This window comes from Lygodium microphyllum, chromosome 1, assembly GCF_053477565.2.
Source record: "Lygodium microphyllum isolate KBCC chromosome 1, Lygodium_microphyllum_v1.1.10, whole genome shotgun sequence".
NCBI classification, from domain to species: Eukaryota; Viridiplantae; Streptophyta; class Polypodiopsida; order Schizaeales; family Lygodiaceae; genus Lygodium; species Lygodium microphyllum.
The window spans coordinates 105,161,868-105,185,135 of NC_141135.1; the positions used below are offsets into that span (position 1 = coordinate 105,161,868).

Sequence of the window (23,268 nt, forward strand, 5' to 3'; positions counted from 1 at the left end):
CTCTAATACCATGTAAAGAAAATACCCTAACATAGAAGCATTAACAAAAACTGTACGACAAAGCACAAACTGATAAAAGAACACAGTTAGGGTTAGGGTTACTCAGAGACAATGAACACAGTTAATAAATGAAATGATATGACTACTAATAATACGATGCTCATGCAGCAAACACACTATGCAATGAATGAATACTGAACCTCGAACTCCTGTATCTCAAGGATCAGGGCAGGGGTAATGAGCAGGAGAGTATGTCGTACTCCGAACGGATCCCGAATCGCAACAAGGCAGCCTTCGGATGTCGAACACTAGCAAACGCAGTAGTGAGAAGCTAGATCTAATGTAGACAGCAGTGAGGAGAGAGAAAAACTAAAAACGTAGGCAGCAGGTGAGAGAAATACTAAAAACACAGGCAGGACAGCCTGTAGGAGAGAGAAAGACTAAAAACGGAATCTGCAAGAGAGAAAGACTGAAAACGCAGGCAGGACAGCTTGCAGGAGAGAGAAAAGTGCAAACAACAGCTGAGGTCACCAGCAGTTAGTCGCCAGGCAAAAACAGCAGCAATCAGCGTGTGGAGGGCTGGAAATAGGTGTCAAGAGAACAGTGATGGACAGCAAGGGCTGAGATGTCCTCCGTGACTGGGGTGTGGGCAGCAAGCTGGTAACACCTGAAACTTGCAAAAATGAGATTCGGGGGAAGAGTGGAGGGCTAGCTGCCAATTTATGGAAAATTAGGGTTCTAGATCCTCTCCCACTTAACTCTCTCGATCTCTCCCTGTTTTAGGGTTTTGGCCAAAATAAGCCTAAAATAAGCATGTTTTGGGGCTGTTTAAGTGGCTAAGAGCAATTCTTAGCACAACTCATACCTCCCCAGGCTCTATTGGCTCTCGTATCAAGGGGTCAAGCCACTCCTGAGGTATCACAATGTCGTCCATGGCTTTGATCACCCCTCCCAAACAAAGAAAAAGAAAAAAAGAACAAGAAAACAGATTGCCCTGAGAGGCTCGTATGTACGAGCGATTTTTGATTTTTATACAGCTCTAGCTAGACTAGTGAGTACATGTGCTTGCTTGTCAAATTCATCTAAGCATTATAATTGCCCACACAATTCTTTTGGAAAAAAGGCTGTCCATGCACTAGTCTTACCTTTTGGAGATCTAATGTCATAAATCGAGATGACAGGCCTAAGGTGGTACAACAAATGTCTACTAAAAACTTGCAATTAGATGGTTTATAAACTTCTTCTAAGAGATATAAGACAATACACAAGTGATGTGCATGCTTCTTGGATGACTTACCATGGAGTATGTCATGGGAAAAAGAAGAAACTTCTTCAGAATCAATATTCAAGTGCGTACGAGAGAAGAAAAACATTGTCCATGAGTCACCAATGAAAGCACGGGAGTAGGTAAGAGGAAGGATTGGGGGAAAATTTGGAGGGTCTTGAGGTGAACTAGCCCTTAGAGATGAAAGAGAACTTGGAAAGAACTATAAGCTTGGCCCATCTTGTCTTATTGCCGTTTGGATCAACTTGATTTGTAAGCCACTTAATGTTTTCACAATCAACAGTTTAACATCATACAAATAGTCTCACTGTTTCTTTAAAGCATGTATATTGCGTCCAACTCCCTGTTATGAAGGGTTTATTGAGATTCACTATATTTGGAATTGGAGCTGTTGCAAAAGCTGTGTTAAGCTTTGGGAAGTTTCCTTTTTGTTCTGTGGCCCATTTAAAATCTCTCTCTTTCCCTTTAAGCTGATCGGTCATGGAAACAACTGTTTTGACATGATCCTAAATTGAATCTTTGATAAAGTCTAGTAGGAAGATTGGCAACAGGTTCCCAAAAGGTGGCCACTCCATAATGGGCCTAACTTTTTCTAGATCCATCTTGATTCCCTCTTTCAAGAGAATATGCCCTAAATACTTGACATTTTCTGTCAAGAATTCACACTTGGATTCTTTGGCAAAAAGGGAATGGGCTCTTAATAGTTGAAACATGTTTCATAAGTGTTGCGAATGTTCTTCCGTAGTTTTACTATAGATCAGGACATCGTTTTGTTAAAAAGAAAAAATATTTTCTCCTAATTATTTTCCCATTCTGGGAAAACATCCAGCAGAAGATGATCGTTCAATATCATTGATTGGTTCAGCCTTTTTACGTTCCCCCCCTTAAAGGCCTATCTTTTTAAGAGCTTGCATTTTAACAATTTTGGAGCAGTTTGACTACCACAAAGTGACCCAGATGTGCCTGTAAAACATTATAGATGAGGTTAATGGATTAACTGATGCATTAGTATAACCAAATAACATTATAAAAAAGTCATAGTGCTCATATCTAGTGCGAATGCCATCAAGGAACATCTTCAATCTAAATTCTAACTCGATAATAGCTTGGTCTTGTTAATTACATTCTCATTTACTGTTCTTTTCATACAGCTGTACCATCATACATGATTGTAACTCATGTTCTCATAGGTCATTTTGGCCATTAGTCAAAATTGATGAATACACAGCACATAGCCTCAGCCTCCACTCAAACTGGGCATTCTTGCTTGAGTAGTTCTGTAAAGTCAGACCATGAGACAGCGGCAGCTCGCCTATGAGACAGCGGCAGCTCGCCTAAAAGTACATCATGTTGACGATGGGTTTTGAGCATAACCTCATAAAACCCCTTGGGACCTGTAAAAATCTCCTGAGCATAGTCCTCTTGGAAAACAACCAGCAACCATGACCTTATAGAAGGCATCATTGGAATGGTAGCAGTAAAAACCAGGATGTCCCCTTTTTCGTGGAAAGAGGAAAAGGAGCACAGCACCTTCTTTGTATGCACACTAGTATCCAAAACATCATTTTTGTGAAAATCTGGGAGATTATTTTAATTATGCTGTACATAGTCCACAGGCAATGTTTTTGCAAAATTCAAAAGATACTCCCAATACAATTCCTGGGAATATTCCAACAGACCTGTTGCTTGAGCACAAGACAATATCTGAGATTTTCCACAGGCACCCTCAACATTCTTGGAGAAGGTTAAACAGTGTGTTTGTGGAAAAGCTTAGGTGACGAGTTTTTTGCTGTAAGCTTTTAAAGGCTAGATATATAACAGACTACATGATGGAATTCTTGAATGTTAGTTTCTTCTCTTTTCAAAATCTACTTCATAGGAACTTTAAAACGACCATCACCACTCTCTAAAATTTGCATCTAGCCAAACATAGAAGGTAACTAAACATTTTTTGCAAAATTGAGTTTGTTTGCAATTATTGTTTCAATTCAAAATTGCTTAATCTGGGTGAACTCTGTCTGTTGTGCACATTAAGGAGGATCACATTATCCTTAATGGAAAACATGATGATGAAAAAACTTCCAAATGCATTAAACATTTTAAAGATGATTCTGATGGAAGCATGATTTCTCTTTGCAGTCTGCCAACCTGATCGGTTTTGTGGTGGGTCCTCAGAGGATGCATTGGTTATTACGAAGTATGTTGGAATCCAAAAGTAAGTGATTTTTTTTGGCAGTGCTTAGAAATTGCGAAAGTTTTGAAACTGTTACTTTGAACAGGAAACAAATTAGGTACCAGATTTTTGCTCCTAACAACTAAGGAAGGCTTAGATGTAATCATAAGACTCCCTAGCATGTAATGTTTCACCAAATTATTGTGCACACTGTGTTTTTTGTGTTTATACTTCATATGGTTCAATAGAAACCTTTCAGTGAATGTAAAAACACCAAACATTTTCATCCAAAGAAGTGAAGTGAAAAATAGATAGTTTCCCAACAAGCATTCATGTTGTTAGTGGGAATCATTAATGAATGAGTTGGCTGTTGATATGAGTGTGGCCCCCACTAAAGTGTGAAGCTTGGTGGATTCTCAAGCTTTTGTTTTGGAGATTGGGAGTATCCATGAATAGAAGTCCCAACCATGGAAATGATTCGCTTGGAAGCTTCTTGTGTAGGATGACCCAAAACAGAAGAATTGAATTTGAATCTCTTAAATGTAAGATAACCTGAAAGTATTGGGAATGGCCTCTCATGGAGCTACTCCTGGATCCTCTTGGAAGATTTGCTTAACGTCACAGTTGTCTAGCAAGGAGGTTCTATCTAAAACTGACTCTGTAGTCTGTACTAAGACCTTTGGGCTCTTAACTTTGTAAACTTGGGACTCTGTTTGTGATGTTCTTTTTGAGGCTTTTAAACTTCCAAAAGTTTAATCTGCAGGAGAGGAAGTGGGAAATTTTGATTTTACTGGTAAGTCTGATCCAGGGAGCAAATCGGGAAAATTTGCCTGGATGCTGGCTTGTGTGCAAACAGCAGGAGGATGTCCCGATCAAAGTGTTTAGCTACAAAAGTGAAGCCTAAACTAATCCCATCTTGTAATTTTCTTGCAGGAATAGGACATGACGTTTCCATATGTCCCAAATTAAACCTCACTTCATGACTTGGTCTATGCCTTGCACATTGTACGAGAGAAGTTTTAGTGACAAATGCTTGAAAATGCTGAGATTATAAGTCTTCTTATACACATGGCCCTAATCACGTTCCCTTGTAGTATATGGTTATCAGCCATTAAATGAATCCTACCTTTTTGTGATTTTGTCCGTATCATAAACTCTCATTAACGCCATTTTGTTCACAAGTGGAAGTGTGGACACTCTGTACAAGTCCTCGAAGCTCGTTTGCAGGAAAATTCTATTAATAGCACCACGAATGAAACCCCCGTGAGATAAAATATCAAGTACAAGGAACCTTCTAGAGAGTAGCTATGTACATCACAAATACAATCGTTGTGTGAACAACCAATCTCATGGGCTATAATGTCACACCATTTGAGGACAATAATATGAAGAAAGTTGTGAACGTCCCAAGTTAGCAAGAAGGCATCTCTCGACCTCCTCATCCTCCTAGAGTTGCCTTGTGTGCTTTTAGGGGTCTGATATGGAAACGTGAAATGGACTGAAATGTTTGTTAGAATTTGCCAATTCTAGGCAGTGCCTAATGTAATTTGTGTGGTGCAGACACTTATTAAAGTGTCAATGTATGGTGTCTACACCTAGTGTCTTAGGATATTAAAGTAGTGACACTAGGCTCTAGAGTAAATAAACCTAACTCTACTTAGTTGGTGGAAGTGTGGTTAGGTCAACCTTTGACCTAAACCTTATTTTTCATCTACCTTTTCAGTTCAGCAAGCAAGTGCCTGTCCCATGTGCCACCCACCTGCGTGTTTGGCACTATTGTCAGCCACCTAGTGCCCGTCTCAATACTGCCCTCTGCTGCCACTGCCCTTAGCACCACTTGAGCTGCAGCTGCCAAAGGGTACTGGAGTGCCATCAGAAGTCTGCCCAACACATGTCAACTCATTCAGAGCTCACACATGCTTCTCGGGCACTCAAAAATTTGGGGCTTTTGCCCAATTTGAAGTCCAGTGCCAATCTCCACCAAAATTGTGAACATTGCGCAATTTCTTTGACATTTGTGCAAGAAATTTGGGGCTTTTTCAAATTTTGGGTCTAGCATGCATTCCAAACTGCAATCAAGTTGCCGGTTGCTGTCTGTCCATATCCCCAAGTGACATTTCATCAAATCCTAAGGCTATAAATATAAAATCTGTTCAATTTCTCAAAATTTCGTCAAGAAAATTTGGGTCTTTTGCTCGGCACACCTCCCAAGGCAGCAACAGCATTCAATTACTGTTTGGATCCGATTATGCAAAAAAGACTTTGAGAATTAAGGGATTTGCAGCATTAGATTGCTGAAATTTGTATTTGGCACACATTCGAAGGAAAGTGTAGTGGTATAGCAGTGAATTCGTGTGTATTGCAGATTTGGTACTATTTTGTGCAGTCTTGGCATGCATTTTGAGGCACTTGACAGTTTTGGACAGTTCTTGGACTTGCATTCATATCTTTTGTTGGGATCTTGGTACTCGTGAGAGTACATTTGCACTTCAGTTTGGAAGTGTTTGGTTGCAGTTTGTGCACTTTATTGCAACAATGGCTTCGCAAGGTCAGTGTGACCATAGCAACATTTTGGGTGTTCTCACTTGGGAGGACAAATTGGATGGCACCAACAACATTTTGTGGGTTTTCATGGTGCGCATTCTACTTGTTGCTGAGGGTCTATGCGATTTGTGATTGGTGATTCAACTAGAGCAGAAGAGTTCGCACCTCAAATGCCTCAAAGATGGGCTAGATGACATCAAGATTCCCTTGTTGCTGCCCATATTCCTCCTACAAAAGAACAAAGGAAATGGGACTCTAAGGATGCACAAGCCTTGTCCTTGAGTGCTATGTCTGTAAAGTGAGCAATAGTAGCTCACATCCAGTCATGTAAGACATTAAAAGTAGCTTGAGAGGTACTAGAGAGTATATTTGCGGCAAGGAATGAAGCTAGGATCTCTTATTTGCGAAGAGAATTGGCTAATGTGCATATGGATGAGGGTGACAACATGATTGATCACCTCACACACATAGATGATCTATGGAAATAGTTTATGAATATTGATGAGGTGTTGATGGATGCAAAGATGGTGAATATCACTCTTAATTCACTTCAAGAGTCTTATCTTGGGTTTCACACTTTGCTGAATTTGTCTTTGAGGGGGGCACAGCAGCCCCTTACATTTGTGGAGTTGACTAGTCTCTCGTTGCAAGAGGAACAGACTAAAAAGAACATTGTTTTGCAATCGGGGATATAGCCATGCACTCCAAATACAAAGGCAAAGGCTGATCACCTCACACACACAGAGGATCTATGGGAATAGCTGCTGAATATTGATGAGGTGTTGACAAACGCAAAGATGGTGAATATCACTCTTAATTCACTTCAAGAGTCCTAACTTGGGTTCACACTTTGCTGATTTTGTCGTCGAGGGGGGCACAACAGCCCCTTACATCCATGGAATTGACCTGTCTCTTGTTGGAAGAGGAACAAACTCGAAAGAACATTGCTTTGTGATCAGGTGATATAGCCATGCTCTCCAAATACAAAGGCAAAGGCAAAGCAAAGCAGCTAAAGGATAATGTGGGACAGCCATTTGGCAAGGTTTCTCAAGACACTGGAAAAAACAAAGAAAGGAAAATGCCACTACTATAAAAAGTTTGGCCATTACATTGAAGAATGCAGAAAAAGATTGGCCAATGAGAAGAAGAAAGACTCCGGTTTGGCAGTTCAACAAGTGAGTACACTCTCATTCAACACACAGGCTATCGTTCATTGTCCACTCTCTTGTCTCTCTCTCCTCCATAGCTAGTTGTTCCCTCACAATGTTTTGGTCTTGAAATGCATATTAGGACAAGTGTGTTGGGAGAGGCAGGGCTTATTCCAGTTTCAGGCCATGGTTTCACTTCCCAGCTTGGGCTTGCAGTTTTTGCGTGTTCTCCTCAGCTCTTCACCGTCTTTAACCTGCTATATAGCTGTCATTTGTTTCTCCTACTGTAGATTTACTACCATCTATAGCTGCTAAACCCTAAATCCCTCATCCTTCAGCTGCCTAATCTTTTTCCTTGCCTTTCTACACTGTTTCAAGCTGTTTCCCCTAGATTTGCAGCTGTTTTTCACTGTTTCCAGCAAGCAATCCCTCTGTTCTCTTTGTTCTTTGCTGTCCATACTCATTGGAGCTGGTTTTCCCCCCTTTCTTTGGCTGCTTTTTTTTTTTTAATTTCCAGCAAGTTACAGCCATGGTAAAGTACACATTTTGGAGCCACATATGCATCATCAGCAACTATGGAGGTATCGGTGGGAATGCAACTACTGCCATGTCATATGCATAGGGAGTGTTACACGAGTGAAGGATCATCTTGCTCATGTTAGTGGTAAGAATATATTGGTAATTGTTGTGATATGCCCAATGATGTGTTTGCTAGTTTAGAGCAATGGTGTTAGCAATGCCTTGTGGTCAGTGTAGCAAAGGAGGATAAAACACAGCAACAAAGTGCATGCCCCTATGGTTCCACCTAGTATAGATGGTAGTGCCCTAAAGAGGGGTACAGTGTGGATAGATGTTGGTGCTTCTTGTACCAACACCTTTATGGATGCAGATGTAAAGGCAACTCAGGCAAGTACATGTGCATCTATGGAGGGTTGAGTTGGTTCAAGGACCCCTTTGCCACATCCTGGAGGAATGGTGATAGTAGCTCATCACCATTACATCTACATGCAATTAGGGCTTTCATTTTGGAGATTGGTGTAGGAAATGTAGTGCAAGCTTTCATTAACAATGGTAGTAACAATGTGGCTATGGGTGCTTTGTTAGAGAGAGAGAGTTCTCGTAGATCATGTGGACTCTATATGCACCTCATTGTTGAGATCTACTCATGGAGGATTTGCAAAAGATTGGATTGATAGATTACCTCTTCAAGAGAGTCAGAAGCCTTGAATGCATGCTATACTTATGGTAAATAGTGATTTGGATCTTTTGAAGCCATTAGCCACCTCTTTTTCTTACATGTTCATTGTTGTGGAGACATAGTTGACTTTGTACAATGTATGAATAGGTTCGTACCGTATTGTTTGTACTGCACTCTGTATGGTTTCAAGTGTAAAAACTGCCCTATCTTTGCCCCCACATCCAGGCGCTTTCCAGTGTCACTAAAACTTGTCCTCAACTATTCATTTTCTAGATGTTGGTGCTTGCATGGCTCTTTAGGGAGTCTCTAGGCCTTGGACACCACATTCCACTCCCTTTTCCAGCTGTGCACACCTCCCCCAGCATCTTGGATATTGCAGCCAGCTTTTTTGCCTTGATCCTTTTGTCACCTTTAACTATTTGACTTAACACACTTGAAGCTCCAACCTTGGCCCTTGAATTCCAGTATCACAGCCAGCTTTTCTGCCTTGATTCTTCTTTCAACTTTAACTATTTGACTTAACACACTTGAAGCTCCAGCCTTGGTCCTTGAATTCCATCATTTCAGCCCTTCAACCTTGGATTTCAGCCACGATCCATCTATGCTCTTGGGCCTTGGATCCCTCTCTTCTCCCACACTCTTCTCTAGTCTATAAAAGATACTTTTCCCCTCCATCTTTCCACACCAAATCAACAAGCATTCTCATCTCCCTCTCCTAAGTATCTCTTGAATCTTGGGGTTCAAGCTTTCACTCTCTCCTCTCCTTTTGCATCCCCTCCATCTTCAAGCATCAATCTATCTCCTCTCCCACCCCTCTCTCTAACTTTCAAGCCTCACACACACACACACTCTCTCTCTCTCTTTCGTGAAGAGAATTGAATTAAATGGCAATATTTACATCAGACCTTCAGGTCAGCTTAGAAAATATTTTATACAAAGAACTCATAACAAAAATGGGTCTTCATTGTTTCAAGGAAGTCAGAGAAGGAACTTTGGGCAACAACTGAATCACTGCAATCTTCCAAGTCATCAAACCAGAATTCCAGACTTGCTGACAAAGGTGAGTTAATGGGTCCTTAAGTTGCTCAACATGGATTGAAAACATCTCATTAGGAAGCCCATCCCAGCCAGGGCTGTTCCTATGTGGTAAATGGGGCAACACATCCTCCACTTCAGCCTCTGAGATATCAACCTCCATCAAATCAACCCATTCAGGCTTAACTTGATAACTAACCAAGTCACAAATGTATCGATGAGCAAAGAGAACAGCATCAAAAAGAATCTCCTATGGACCCAACAAAGATTTATAATAGTCAATGCACATTTGAATGATGGAGATAGATTCAATAACCATATCACCTTACTCGTCCAACAAACACACAATATTTTCTTGAGCATTTTTCTGGCGTAAACGAGCAAAGAATTAATGAGATTGACAATTATTATCATGCAAAGCTTCCACTCGGGCCAGCAATTTGTATTTAGTATATTCCTCCTCTTGAAGAGATAGAACTCTACATTTCAACTATTCAATACATGTAACCAAGGCATCAGTAGTATCCCTTGACTAATACAGAGACAACGAGTAAGCCAACAAAGTTTGTGAATGCTGCAATTGAGCTCAAAAAGAAGCAGCATGCTGAATACCATACTGTCAAGACAACGCACGTGCATTATCCCTAAAAACAGCCCATGCTTCCATACCCCCAAATGGAACCCTCGAGCTAAAAGAAGCAATCAATCACTGCTGGAAGAAAAGAATTGCTTTGATAAATATATATCCTATCAAGTCTGGCCCAAGTATCTGGGTTCTAAAGAGAGCAATAAGTATATCAAGATTGTGAAGGATGCATCCAAGACCACATGTCTTGTTTCAAAGACACAACAGCCGAGTCTGGTCAGATTCTCTCGAGCAGGAGAGGCATGGAGAGCTCGAAAGAACTTATGGATCTGGCATGCACTATCTTGCAAAGTCTCTGTCAGATGTTGCAATTTGGCCTGCTGATACGATTTTAACTGAAATTCTTTAATAAGATCGGCCACCCGCATGGCCAGTGCAAGCAGAAATGCATCATCCGGAGTGTCCACCAGCAGGGAGCGAACCAAAACCAGCAGGTCCTCCGCTGCCTGTCGACGGCGCCGACAAAGAGAGGCATGATAGATCCCATACTGCCGAGCAACCCGCTGCACATTAGAGAGCAATCTTTCAAATGACGCAGTGCCCTGAGAGGAAAAGTCCAAGAAGAATCTGTCAAGCAATTGCTGCATATAGCCCTGAAAAATTGCATGCTTCAAGTAGGACGAGTTGAAACGCAAAGGGAGTCTCTCCAGAAATTGCTTGAAAGGTGCAATGGGTTGTGCAAGCAACTCGAACTGCAGAGGGAAATGGTCCGACAAGGCATATTGCTGCAGCACTTTCATTTCGAGCATCTCAGGCAGAAAATCATCATTCTGCATGATATATATACGGTCCAACCGCGACCATGTTGTTGCATACTGGGCCGAATGGAAAGTAAATCCTGTAGAAGACGGGTGTAGCCAGGACCAGAGATCTTGCTTAAGAACAGCAAGAGCCAACTCATGCAACATACGACTTTCCGGTGCATCCATTACCGAGTGCTCCGATGTGGACTGGGAAGAATCAACACACATATTGAAATCCCCCATGAAGAAGCCCCGTCGGCCAAGTGACAAGGAAGTCTGCAAAGTCTGCCAAAGCTCCCGGTGAGATAACGAATCATTCGGAGCATAGAGGCCAAGTAACCATAAGATTTCCCCTTCGAATAAAATTTCAACCACCAAAAAGCGGCCATGAACACCATTTTTAATAAGAACGGGCTGATATTTGGCATGTACAATCATGAGCACACCCGAATAATGCATGGCCTGTGTTCCTGCATAGAACAAACGAAAGCCATGGCAATCCACAACTTTTCCGGCGTCACCATGACTCTTGTACTCAACAGCGCACAGGACATCCCACTGATTCTCATACAATGCAGTCCACATGGCATGTTGCTTGTGTCGAGAACAAATTCCTCGCACATTCCACGTGGCTATTTTCATGTGTATGCAAAACACAATCAGGTACGAGGCACAGCTTGCCTCGATTTGACTTTGTCGGCGAGAATGTCCAGGACTCCCTCATCCAAGAAATCCGCCAACACCGCAAAAGAGTTCTGAGGACCAGATTTGGAAGTAGACGGCGTATCTGCTTGCTTGGGGTTGGAATGTGGATAACGACGGTCCCACGGGGTAATGACGTTGCCTCTGGTATCAAAAGCCAGCTTTGCAGGTGGACCCTTTAGACGATCTGAATACATTTTCTTGGCGGGCTGAGGACGGGGGGCGGAGGAAACCATAGCAGGAGCAGCGTGCTCGGAAGACAACATTTCCTTCCTGCGCATATATGTACGCATGGAATCTTGTGAGGTAGTAGGCACAGCACTCTCCATGCCAGCAACAATCCTGTTGCCTTTTTTTGCACGTACTTCAACCCAATCAGTGGCACGGGAATCCAGACCCGAAACCTGTTGTTTACCTTTGGCCAGAACTTGGGGCGGGTGGATAGTATCCAGCGATGGAGCATCACACACCATATCTTCCATGGGTGGAGCAACATGGCCCGCATCTGAAATGTGTTGCTGCTCTGGGCATTCGGCCATAAAGTGCCCCAACTGTCCACAGGAAAAGCAATGGCCTACAAAATTGCCCCATTTCAAACGAAAGTGTAACGGATGCATGCCAGAGCAATTGAGGCGTAACCAAGCAGGCCTTTTCCGTGCAGTATCCCATAACATGCACAAGCGGTTGCGATTCACAGCCCTGAGACTGGGAGGGACCAGAACCGTGCCCACAGCGGCCATAGCATCCTTCAATAGCGGCCAATAAACAGCCGGACAATTTTCCACTTCTACCCACACAGGGCATTCACGTTGCAGGAGGCGCTGAAAATCTGCCATCGGGCGCCATGGAACCACATGAACCAACCGACGATCAAAAAACAAAGGCAGTTTAGACAGGAGAGCAACACGGTGCGTCTCAGTTTTCAAGAGGACCTCAAAAAAACCTCGGGACCCAACAAAAATCTCTTCAACACATTCCCCTTGTAGCAGACTCTGCAGCCATTGGCGAATACGGGAAAGCAGCAGGATTCGACCAGTGAAGAAGAGTATCACAGCGCGATCATAAAACACCGAAAAGGAGCGTAGGACAGTTTTGGGGTGGACGGTAGCTTCCAGAACATCGTCAGGTGCAGAGTCAGAGAAGGCTTCCTGATTATGTTGAACATATTCGCCAAGCAGAGTGTTGGCAAATTCCAGCAGATGCTCCCAGTCCACCTCCTGAGAGTCCACAGAATCCGAAGCAACCTGCGCATAGGAACGATCCTGAATAACACCTATCTCTTCCGAGGTATGCTTGGTACGTTTACCCGCAGGCTGGATGTTAGGACCTGGGGGCATCTCTTCAGTGCACGGAACCATATCCTCCGGTTCCTCAGCATCAGAATCCGGGCCAAGTGCTGCCACCGTTTGGTCTATGAAATCCAGATCCAAACCAGCCATCTTGTATGACGAGCTGATCTCGAAGGAGGACTGACGCACAGTGCAGATCACTGTCGGCTGAGTTAGAAATCTGCACCCCTGTAAGCTGGTTTTGCACATGGCGGAGGACGACCCTCAGGACGTCACACGAACAGGTTGCAGGCGTTAAAAGTCTGGGGCGACCACCACGGTGGTTGACTGGCGAGGGCAGCGTCTCTCAGGCGTCGACGGGGCCACAGCCACCCTGACGCAGAGGAAACGAGCACAGGCAGTGCAGGTGAGCGGTCGTCAGGCGAGCCGGATCCGACAGGCACAGGCAAACAGGGGCGGGACAGGCGGACAAGCTCCCGGCGTCGACGGTGCGCACTGTCAGGATGCGCAGGTCAGGCGAGGGCAGGGACAGGACTAGGCTACGTGGCGACGGGGCAACCTGGCTCGTGGGCGACGGGGCGCGCAGGCGACGTGGCAGTCAGGCGACCGGGCGCGCAGGCGACAGGGCGCGCTCAGGCGACGGGGCAGTCAGGCGACGGGGCGCGACGGGGCACTCAGACGACGGGGCGTGCAGGCACGCAGACGCGCAGGCGACGGGGCGCGCTCCATCGTTCTCTCTCTCTCTCTCTCTCTCTCTCTCTCTCTCTCTCTCTCTCTGTGTACAGATTTCGTGTGACTGCAGATCCAGCTCACAGCAAGGCTGCAGCAACATGTTTTTCTGCAGAGTCGCAGAGAGTGCATAGGGTACACTGGTAAATGAGCAGGATCAGAATCTGTTTCATCGAGCGAGCTGCAGGGTGACGCAGGTCTACAAAGGGTGCAGCACGCAGGTCAACACACACTCTCTCTCTGTCTCTGTCACAGGAAAACTGAGCTTGCATGCTGCAGTAAGCAGGGCGTCAGGCATGCTGGTGAATAGGGCAGTCAAACCTCCAATCTTGGGTGAGCAGGAAACACAGAGAATCTCTCTCTCTCATACAAGCCTCTCACTCCCTCTCTCTCACCTCTCCTCTATCGGAAATTTCAAGCTTGAAGTCTCCATTAGCATTATGACTCCTAAGAAGCATAAGTCCTTCAATTTGCATCCCATCCATGTGGAGAGGAACACAAAGAAGTCTAATGCGGAAAGCGCTACAAGTGGTGCAACTTGACTTCTCCAATATCTTTCCCAAGATGGGGGGCAAGTTGCTCCATGCAAGGAAATCCCTCAAAGCATCGCAAAGGAGATTCTTGCCACGATGAGAGGGGGATCCACTAGAGGAGGAGGAGGAGGAAGTGGTGCATTGGCAACAACACCTATGGCTACTCACGAGGAAACCTTGTATGTAGGCTTATCTTCGACCAGCGCCTCCACGGCTACTAGTGTTGACTCCACATCCGCATCTAGCTCAACCAAAAGAGAAAGAGTGGAGGTTTATGCGGCATTGGAGAGGCAATCCTCTCTCTGTCGAGCCCTTGGTCATATTGTGGGTCAATTGCTATTCTTAGAGAAAGGCAACGACTTGGGGACATTGAGATTGCATGCCCCATCATTCATGTAATCTTGCATTCAATGTCTTAAAGAAAGAGCTATTGAAGAAAATGGTAAAGCCATTGCTGAATTCCAATGTAGGTCCATGACAAGATTGGACCAGTGTCACATATAATTGCACGAGGACCAAGAGAGGATTCATAGAGCCCTTAATCCTATTTGGGCCACATGGACAAAGTATGGTTGCTCCATTCTCATCAATGGATGGAGTAATTGTAAGAAATAGGGCACCATCAACATACTCATTTCATGTTCACTTGGCACATATTTTTTGTGGGTTGTATACACTAGCAAGAGGGGGAGAAAAATGACGGGCACACTCATCTATTGCCACATTTGACAAGCCATCATTGAGAATACCTTGTCTTTTTAAAGTTGTTACTCGTAACCTTTTAAGTTTCATTTTATAATTTATTAAATGATTATGATTCACAAAGCCTATCTCTCTATCTTTCTTTCCTCCAAGCCTCTGTGTGTGTGTGTGTGTGTGCGCGCACGCCCAAAGTATTGTAGTTGTAGATGGGCGCTTAAATGTGGTGCAAGTCATTAATGACAATGCACCCAATTGTCGACGCATGGGACGCTGGCTTGAGACTAAGTTTTTCATGATTATATGGACTCCATATGCAAGTCCTTGTTTGGATTTGCTCATGGAGAATATCAGGGAGCTAAATTGGGTGAAGAGGGTTGTGCATATAGCTACATCAGTTTTCCTACGGAGCTTACTCCACGTGTGACAAGGCCTCCGTAAGGCCCTAATCCAGAGCCCCCCAGGCTGCTAGGAGAAGATAGATTGTCGGCTGGTGATATGGAACCCCCAAGTCAAATATCAGAAAGGGGCAGAGATTGGCGAGCGCCCACACATCCAGTAGTGGACTGGTTGGGAGGCCGGCCCAGCTCGTACCATCAGGACATGGCAGGAGGTGTAAAGGATGGCGAACGAGGAGGTGCTACAGCGAGTATCAAGCTTCCAAAGAGGAGTAGAGTTGAGGAGAAGGGAGATAGATGCAGCAATACCTCTGGAGTGGCTTGCTCCCCCGATACGAGTGCCGACAGAGCCGAGGGAGGTATGGGCTGCTAGGTTTTCACCAGTAGGCATCCCCCTACATGTGGTAGATAGAGTGGATGGCGCCCCGCAGGGGACTTTCTTCACCGTTTAGGGGGGGGGGTGTCTAGCCCTTGACAGAGGGCAACAGGATGAGGGGATAGCTGCCCTTTCATGGAGGAGGATTCGAGTGGTGGGCCTTCAGGGGAAGACATGGCGATTGGACCCCTATGTTTTCTAGAAGGAGCTCAGGGAATAGCGCCTTTGGATCTTGGAGGGCAGACCACTTGATGAGCTGGAGTGGGATCTAGGAGAGTGGCTATGGCCAGTGGCCACTGCAATCGCCAAGAAGCCACTGAGGTTCTTGGAGTACACTGCCAGGATTGGCAAACACGTACTGATGTAGGAGGATATGGATTGGGCGCCATCACGCAGTAGGCACTCGGTGGAGCATATCATCACAGAGCCATTCCGACGAACCTTCTGGCGCGCCGCCTATGGGATAGCTGGAGGCCGTGGAGGATGGGAAGTTGGCTTGCCCAGATGCAAAAGGAGGGAGGTTGTAAGCACTACACACAACAACCTCTGGAAACCCCAAAGCACTACCTTTGGTCATGTGAGGAGGCGTAGCTTGTGTGGAGAGGAGCATGTCACATCCTTCGCCGTATAGCACCTAGCCTTGGATGTATCTCATGGGGAGCTTTTTGCTGGCAGGCAGTCAGCCAGGGCCGTCACCTTCTATATGAGGCCAGGATGCAAGACACGATATTCATCATCGAGGCAGGGTCATGCATAGTGGTCAGTTTGGAGGCTCTACCCATCCGCCAGGTATGGGAGCGCACAGCAGACTGCTCTGAGGTATGATAGATCATAGGGAGTCTTACTAGATGGCATATCTGGAAGGCACTGTGTCAAGAGGCTTTCGGCAGAGAGAGACTTTCAGTACAAGCGACCTTAGCAAAGCTCTAGACCTCCATCATCCACTCCCTCCGCGGTCATTGGGATCAAGTGCAGGGCGAGTCCAGGGCTCGTCAAGAGCTCTGTTGTCATTTCATGCGTACTTGCGGCGGTCAGGACCTGTCTTTCGTGATGCAAGCAGGCAGCCCCAGATGGCGATACACCCCCCCTCCATGGCTTCTAGCACCCATCCCCCCCAGACCGCCCTAAGGCTTGTATACATGATGTATTTGTGACTTTGCATCAGCTCCAACTAGTCTGTTGAGCATGAGCACTCCGTTGTAATCAGTTTTTTTTTAGTAATATAATCAGCCACATTTTATTTGCAAAAAGAAAATGGTAGGAGAAGGCCCAATAAGAAGTGATGTACCACATGGTCGCAACAAAAACCTAGTTGGCAACCACCACTCTCCTGACTAATGAAAACCTCACTGAGCTCCTTTAAAGGACCTTTTGTCTGATTCTAAAGAGGAGAGGTGCGAACTGCTATTCTTTTGAGGTGATGTTGATCACATGGCATCCAACATATCTCATTGTAGTCCTACAGAAGACCCACCAACTGAAGCCCTTGTGTGGTCACCCTTCCGGCTGCCTAATGTTGCATACCAAATGGAAGAAATCCACTGGACTTGTGGCAAATAATTAAGGCCCTTGTTTATCTGCAAATTGTCTCCATGGCTGCTACAAAGACCCTAAATTTACTCTCTCCATCTTGATAAACTGCTTTATCATCTTCAAACTCGAGATGAAGGAGCTCCTTTAGCTCAGGGATGGTAAACCTGATGCCTCATACCGGTGGGTCTGTCTGTCAAGAAAGAGTGCATGGCCTCTGCTACAAGGCCAGGGCAGCACTGCCTGGGTGAGGCTGGCTGAAGAAGACAGGCTGGGTGGTGGACCACAGCAGGCACGTGCACAGGGAAGCACATCAGTTGAGCAGGTCCTCAGGTCCTCAGGTATTTGAGAGTTTGCACACTAATCTTCCAAAGCAAAAGAGTGTTGTTCTGGGTTTTTGGTCCTTGGCAATTTTTTACCTAGACGTTCTTTCTTCTTCTTCTTCTTTTTGTTGGTGCATTTCCTCCCCACAGAGTCCTTTCCTTTACCTTTTCTGTCAAGCATCTTTTTGTGGTGGACTTCATATTACTGCCCAGACTCGGTTGTTTCATTATCCAAAATCCCTGGGAGGAGTAGCCATAGGAACAAGCTATTTTGCTATAGCTTCTATAACCTTACCAGGCACTGGACTAGTCACTGGAGTAATGGATCGAACTTGCATTCTAGCTCTTTGTCTTTCTCCCTTTACAAGCATAGAAATATCATCTTTTGAATCCTGCCAATTGGTTTTCAAACCTTGCTCTTTGGTCTTATTTTCAAGCAGCTACTCCAAACTAAACAGAGCGGGATCTGTAGCCTGTAAAAATTTAATTCCACTTCCTCAAATTCAAGAGTGGCCTGTTCTGCAGCATCCAACTGGTCAAATCTAAGCTCAAACTATAATTTCCCCAAGCAGCATTCTTATTTAGTTTCTTGAACTGATGCCTCGAGTCTTTCAAGTCTATGTGAAGGACACACCAAGTGACATTCCATTGATCCAAATAGGAGATACATCGGATGCAGCTCAGATGAATCATGATCTTGTACAGCTAGTTTGGGAACAAGGACCTCACTACGGACATCAACCCCAAAAGCTGGCTATGTATTTTCCCTTAAAATGGGAAGTCAACCATCCAATATGTCCAACCTATTTATCAGCCTGGGGCAGTGGAGTACATGGTATTCCAAGACCAATCCTACCCCTCATATCTTGAATTGCATGGATGGTTAGGTACTCTGGAGTGCAGAAATTGTGATGAAAGATAGTGTTATGTTAGGTCGAAGTGGTGTAGTTTAGGGTGTTCTTCAGCTTTAGGGTAACTCTATGTAACTCTAAACCCTTTCATGGGAAAGCTTTTATACCATCTTCCATATTTTTGCTGCATGCTGGGTCTTAAACTAAACTCTCATTATTTATTTGAAATCCCTGAGAATGGGGAAATTATATGTCACTTACTGATCACCCTTCTGTAGATTAGACTTCAGAACTTTTGTGATGTGTATGCTTCTTTGGCTTCTTGCTTTACAATGCAGATCTATTTACTACATTTGGCATACTGATCTCCTTTTACATAGGAACAAAGGTATGATCTTTATCCTTTTACATAGGAATAAAGCTATAACTTATTACTTGGAAGTGTAATCATGTGTAGGCTTGATTCCTCCGCTAAAAATATAGGGTTTTGGCAGTTGATGTTTCATATTCGGGACTCAAATACCCAACAAGCGAATAAAACAAGCTGATTGACTAAGGTATTGGGGAAAGTTCTCCACACTTTCATAAACAGCAACATTTTTCCTTCCTGCCCTTAGTATAATAGCTCTTACAACTGCAGTGTTTTTTGTTATTTCTCAGCAACAGAGAATGGGAGAAAACCAGAGTGTACTTCTACTGTCAAAGAGTTCAGTGAAGTCATTCCACTATGGTCATCTCCTGATCGGTAACCCTATTCTTCCATTGTACTGATTTTGTGGAGGTCAATCCGCATTGCCATCCTCCAAAGGTTCCCAGCTTTGCAGCTAAGGTGAATATCAGGGGCAACATGGAATTGTATATTTGTGACATAGTCCCTTGGAGTAGGTATAGTCTATGCCATGGTTTGATTGTCCCACATTTCTTAATTTTTGGGAATGTTAATTCTCCAAGTTTCCTTCTATTGGCATGATTTGGAGCTTTTCACCATAGAGGATATGACCACAACATAGCTCTGTGTTCTGATCCTGCACAGCACCATCAGCTGTTGAGGATCTTCTTGCATGCATTGCCTAGCTTCCTTCTTTGGAATTAGTTACATTGTAGCTTGTTCTTGGTGATATAAGGAATCTCCATGGATGGACATTTCTGGGTGTTGTCTCATAATTTCACATTTTTTGTGTGCTTATCTTGGTTGTCTATTCTCCTCTTCCCTCTTTGCTGCTCCTGAGCTGTCATAGGTTACCACTTTTTATATATATGTCTGATAAATGGATTTCTGAAACTCTGGTCCTGAGTGTGAATAGTTAATAACTTATTTGTGTTTGAGAAGCGCAGGGGTCACATATTGACCAGTGTACATAGAAAAGGAAAGCCAAGAGATGTATGCGGTGCAGTGTAATCCTACATGATGGAGATCTTTCTCATTGTAGAAAGGTTCACATTGTACAGGCGTAAAATTAGAGGTGTGTGAATGAATGTACATAAAGCCTCATGAACAGTTTCCTTATATCTTCACTTTTTTCAGATCCTCTGTGTTGAACACCCCAGGATGGCCAGCACGTAGGTGACACTTATTTGCCAGCAATGGCTTTCTATTCCAATGTTTTTAGGACTCTTCTGGTGATCCTCTGTTGAAGATAACTAGCAGTATACATTTAAGCTTTTTATAAAGCTTTTCTGTAGAAAATAAGAGGACATTGAGTGATGCAGCTGAATTTAATCAATTAGATGACAGTTACTGTCAGTGCCATATGCTACCCATGCATTATCTTTGTTTATGTTTCATGATATCCATCGAGTTATAACCTGCTGTGCATTATCTTTGTGAATATTTCACGGTATCCATTGGTCTCTGTCCTTCCGTGCATTATCTATGTTTCACGGTATCCATTGAGCTATATCCTGCCGTGCATGTCTATATTCCATGATATTTTCATTAATCACAGCTACTATTGGCTGATCCGAGCCAAGATACTGTGCGAAAAACAAGAACTCTGAGTGGGAAAATGAGTGTGGAGAACTGACGACTTGTAGACTGCCATTGTACAAGTAATTAGAAAGAAGTGCAGGGGGATTGCCAGACCTGATTGTGGTTACTTGCAAGGGACTAGAGTGTGCCCATGTGTCGATTGTGAACAGAAACACAGTCGCCATGACAGTGAGGTCACCATGTATGTGGCGGAAGTTCCATTTGTGGACAGGCTGATCACAGAGAACTGACAGGGTGGTTGACTTTCAGAAACCTTTTGTATTTAGCTAGATTGTGTTGCATGTTTAACAAAGTCGTGAACTCATGTGACATCAACACATGGTTCATGCTCTTCGTCAACTAGTCCATACAGGTATTGGAGTTATTACCTAGCATCAAGATGGCATAACCTAGTCGCGTCACTGAGCCAGACAGAAAGCTATAACTAGTGGGTGCTAATATTAGAACTTGTCTCCAGAGGAGCGTAGAGGGACTATTACAGGCTTTGGGCAAGAGACATGAGCTCCTTATCAAAGAGGAATGTAGACTTCTGGAGAGTTCCTGGAATGTTGACTGCATTCTAGTCTGTCATGAGCCTCACTAGGTGTGTGACAATATAAGAGAATAACATGCAGAAGATTTAATCAAACCAGGATTATTAAAGCAGTGTGCAAGAGGCATGGCGTTACACAAGAGGGCATGGGCATTGCTTGCAAATTTGAATTCTTTGGAAGAGCCATGTTTTAGGATGACAACATGAGAACTGCTTTGCTGAAGCTTAACAATTGTGTAGTAAGAAATCATAATGGAAGAGGATATCCAGTCTATCCAAAGTAGTAACCTTGGCAAATTCCCAAATCAAAGGAGAATGGTAGATTATACTCTAGTCTGTTGGCTGAGGCATTAAGGATCCGACAAAGCGAACTACAAGTCAGAGTGTCCAAGTGCCCAAAAGTGCCATATACAGATTCCAAGATGGTTGGAATAAGATAGTAAGAGCAGATATTAAGTGCAAATTTTCCCACAGCAGTAGGAGAATACCCCTACTTGTAGCTGTCCCGAAACAGAGAATCTGACGATAACCACTGACCAGGTACTTGGCAGGGTCGAACAAAACAGCACGTGTCAGGGAATGACACCAAGTTAGCTGAAGTGCTTGTGACACAAGCATATGGTAGTGAGAGAGTGAATAGTTGTAAATAGTCCATCAAAGACCCTTGGTATTGCGGTCTAATACTTGGCATATTCTCTCCCATTGCTATAGGTTATAGTATGATCGATGTAAAACAATATCCACCTATTCATGATGTGAACAGAATACTTATATTCATGTATGCAAATAAACAAAATACGTATTTGCATGTTTGCAAAGACTTTAAACTGATCCAAAACCAATAAAAGAGAGTACAACAATCACAGGTTTTGACGAGGGGAGGTGCAAGCAACATTAGCACTACTGGGGGCTAACTCACATTTGAATAGACAATCCTAACTCGATAGGGAAAAGGAAGTCCAAGGCTAACTCAAAAGCTACTAGTATAAATGAATTCCAAGACATAAGCAAGACCCTAATTGATACCATGGAACACACCTAAGGAGATAGTGGAACAACAAAGGTACATCAACAAGGAATGTTCTCCTTGCAAGTTAGACAAGTGTATCCAATGAAAAACCAAGTTCATGTTCTATAATACTCCATTGATTGAAACTATGTTTCATTCCTTTGCTCATACCTTGCTTAAGATGCCCCAACAGCCCCATAGATAAAGAACTAGTCAAATTTTTCATGCACACCTAGATAGATTAAAGATTAGAAATATAAACCTTCTATTCTTTTACTTCCTCATTATAGTAGTGTCAAGTGAACATTTTTCATTGAATAGTCTTGGTCCTTACTAATTGTCATGCAAATAAAGTAGTACAAATATGTTTCTTCATTTACTTCTCACTATACTAGTGTTAGATGAACATTTTCCATTCAAACAATGGATATGTTTGTTACATTTAACCAACATGGATCTTAGTATCATGTAGCTAGCAAAAAACTATGTAGTCCGTGTATATGACATTAGTTAAATCTAGTATGCGTATGATTCTTGTGGACAACAATGTTGGTGGAGAAAAAAAAGTACTAAAAATGTGCACTTGTTAGGATATATATATATATATAGAGAGAGAGAGAGAGAGAGAGAGAGTGTGTGTGTGTGTGTGTGTGTGTGTGTGTGTGTTATCAATTGTAGCATAACCTTATTACACAATGCTTCTAAATCTTAATATTCCTAACAACTAGTTGGTCTAGCTAGCATTGCCAGCCAAATCCACTAAGCACGCATCTCATAGTTTGCAAATTTGCCAATCTCACGAGGCTTCTCCTCATTCGTTTTGTGCTTTTGTGAGCAAAGGGAAGCAGCCATGCTATCCTTTGCTCACAAAAGAAGAGATTACTTGAATCTCAGTCCACCTCATTGTCAACATGCATGCCATGATCTATGGCCATGTTGCGTAGCATACAATAGACATGGGCCCAAGGCTCATTCAACAATCCTTTGAGAGGATGATAGACAAAACTTATCATGATCACAATAGCATGAACAATTCCTACAAATGAATCAACCACCACCACAAGTGGTAGAAGCCCATGTCTCCTATTATGTACTCCGGAAACCCAAATTGCAAAAGGATAGGTGATCTAGTCATCAAGGAGTTGTTCTACAACACTCTATTATCATTGATTGGTCCAAGGAGACTTCCATACACATCAAGTGCAAATTTGCATCAATTATACCCTGTAATATCATAGAGTAGTTTCCTTTCTTATTGTACCAATTGGCAACTAATTCATTAGCTAGCCTTTCATTTTGATATGGGTGCAATCAATGGCACCCATCCAATTTGGGAGGCTTTTAAATGTTTTCATTGCAACCTTTGTAGGTTGAATCTTAATAGGGGGAGATTCACATTTGAAATGGTAAAAAATTGATTCGTCATTATAATTTTGAACACAATGAACAACCCATAACCAAATTGCTAAGACTCAAATTGTTGGCCTTATTTTAGAGGCGTGAGCACACAGACCATCTTCATGCACCAAATATGA

General features: G+C 43.5%; 1 protein-coding gene across 2 annotated transcripts in view; it reads left to right on the top strand.

Moving 5' to 3' along the window:
• The window catches only part of LOC148041491 (MBOAT (membrane bound O-acyl transferase) family protein), a 295,547-nt gene extending 276,159 nt beyond the window's left edge, over positions 1 to 19,388 (top strand). For both annotated transcript variants that reach the window (XM_087680155.1, XM_087680163.1), the window contains 4 exons: positions 3,425 to 3,500; positions 18,541 to 18,590; positions 18,697 to 18,759; positions 18,863 to 19,388. In XM_087680155.1, the coding sequence (XP_087536281.1) occupies positions 3,425 to 3,500; positions 18,541 to 18,590; positions 18,697 to 18,750 (180 nt within the window). In that variant the 3' untranslated portion in view covers positions 18,751 to 18,759; positions 18,863 to 19,388. The remainder of the gene's footprint in view (positions 1 to 3,424; positions 3,501 to 18,540; positions 18,591 to 18,696; positions 18,760 to 18,862) is intronic.
• Positions 19,389 to 23,268: the final 3,880 nt, after the last annotated feature.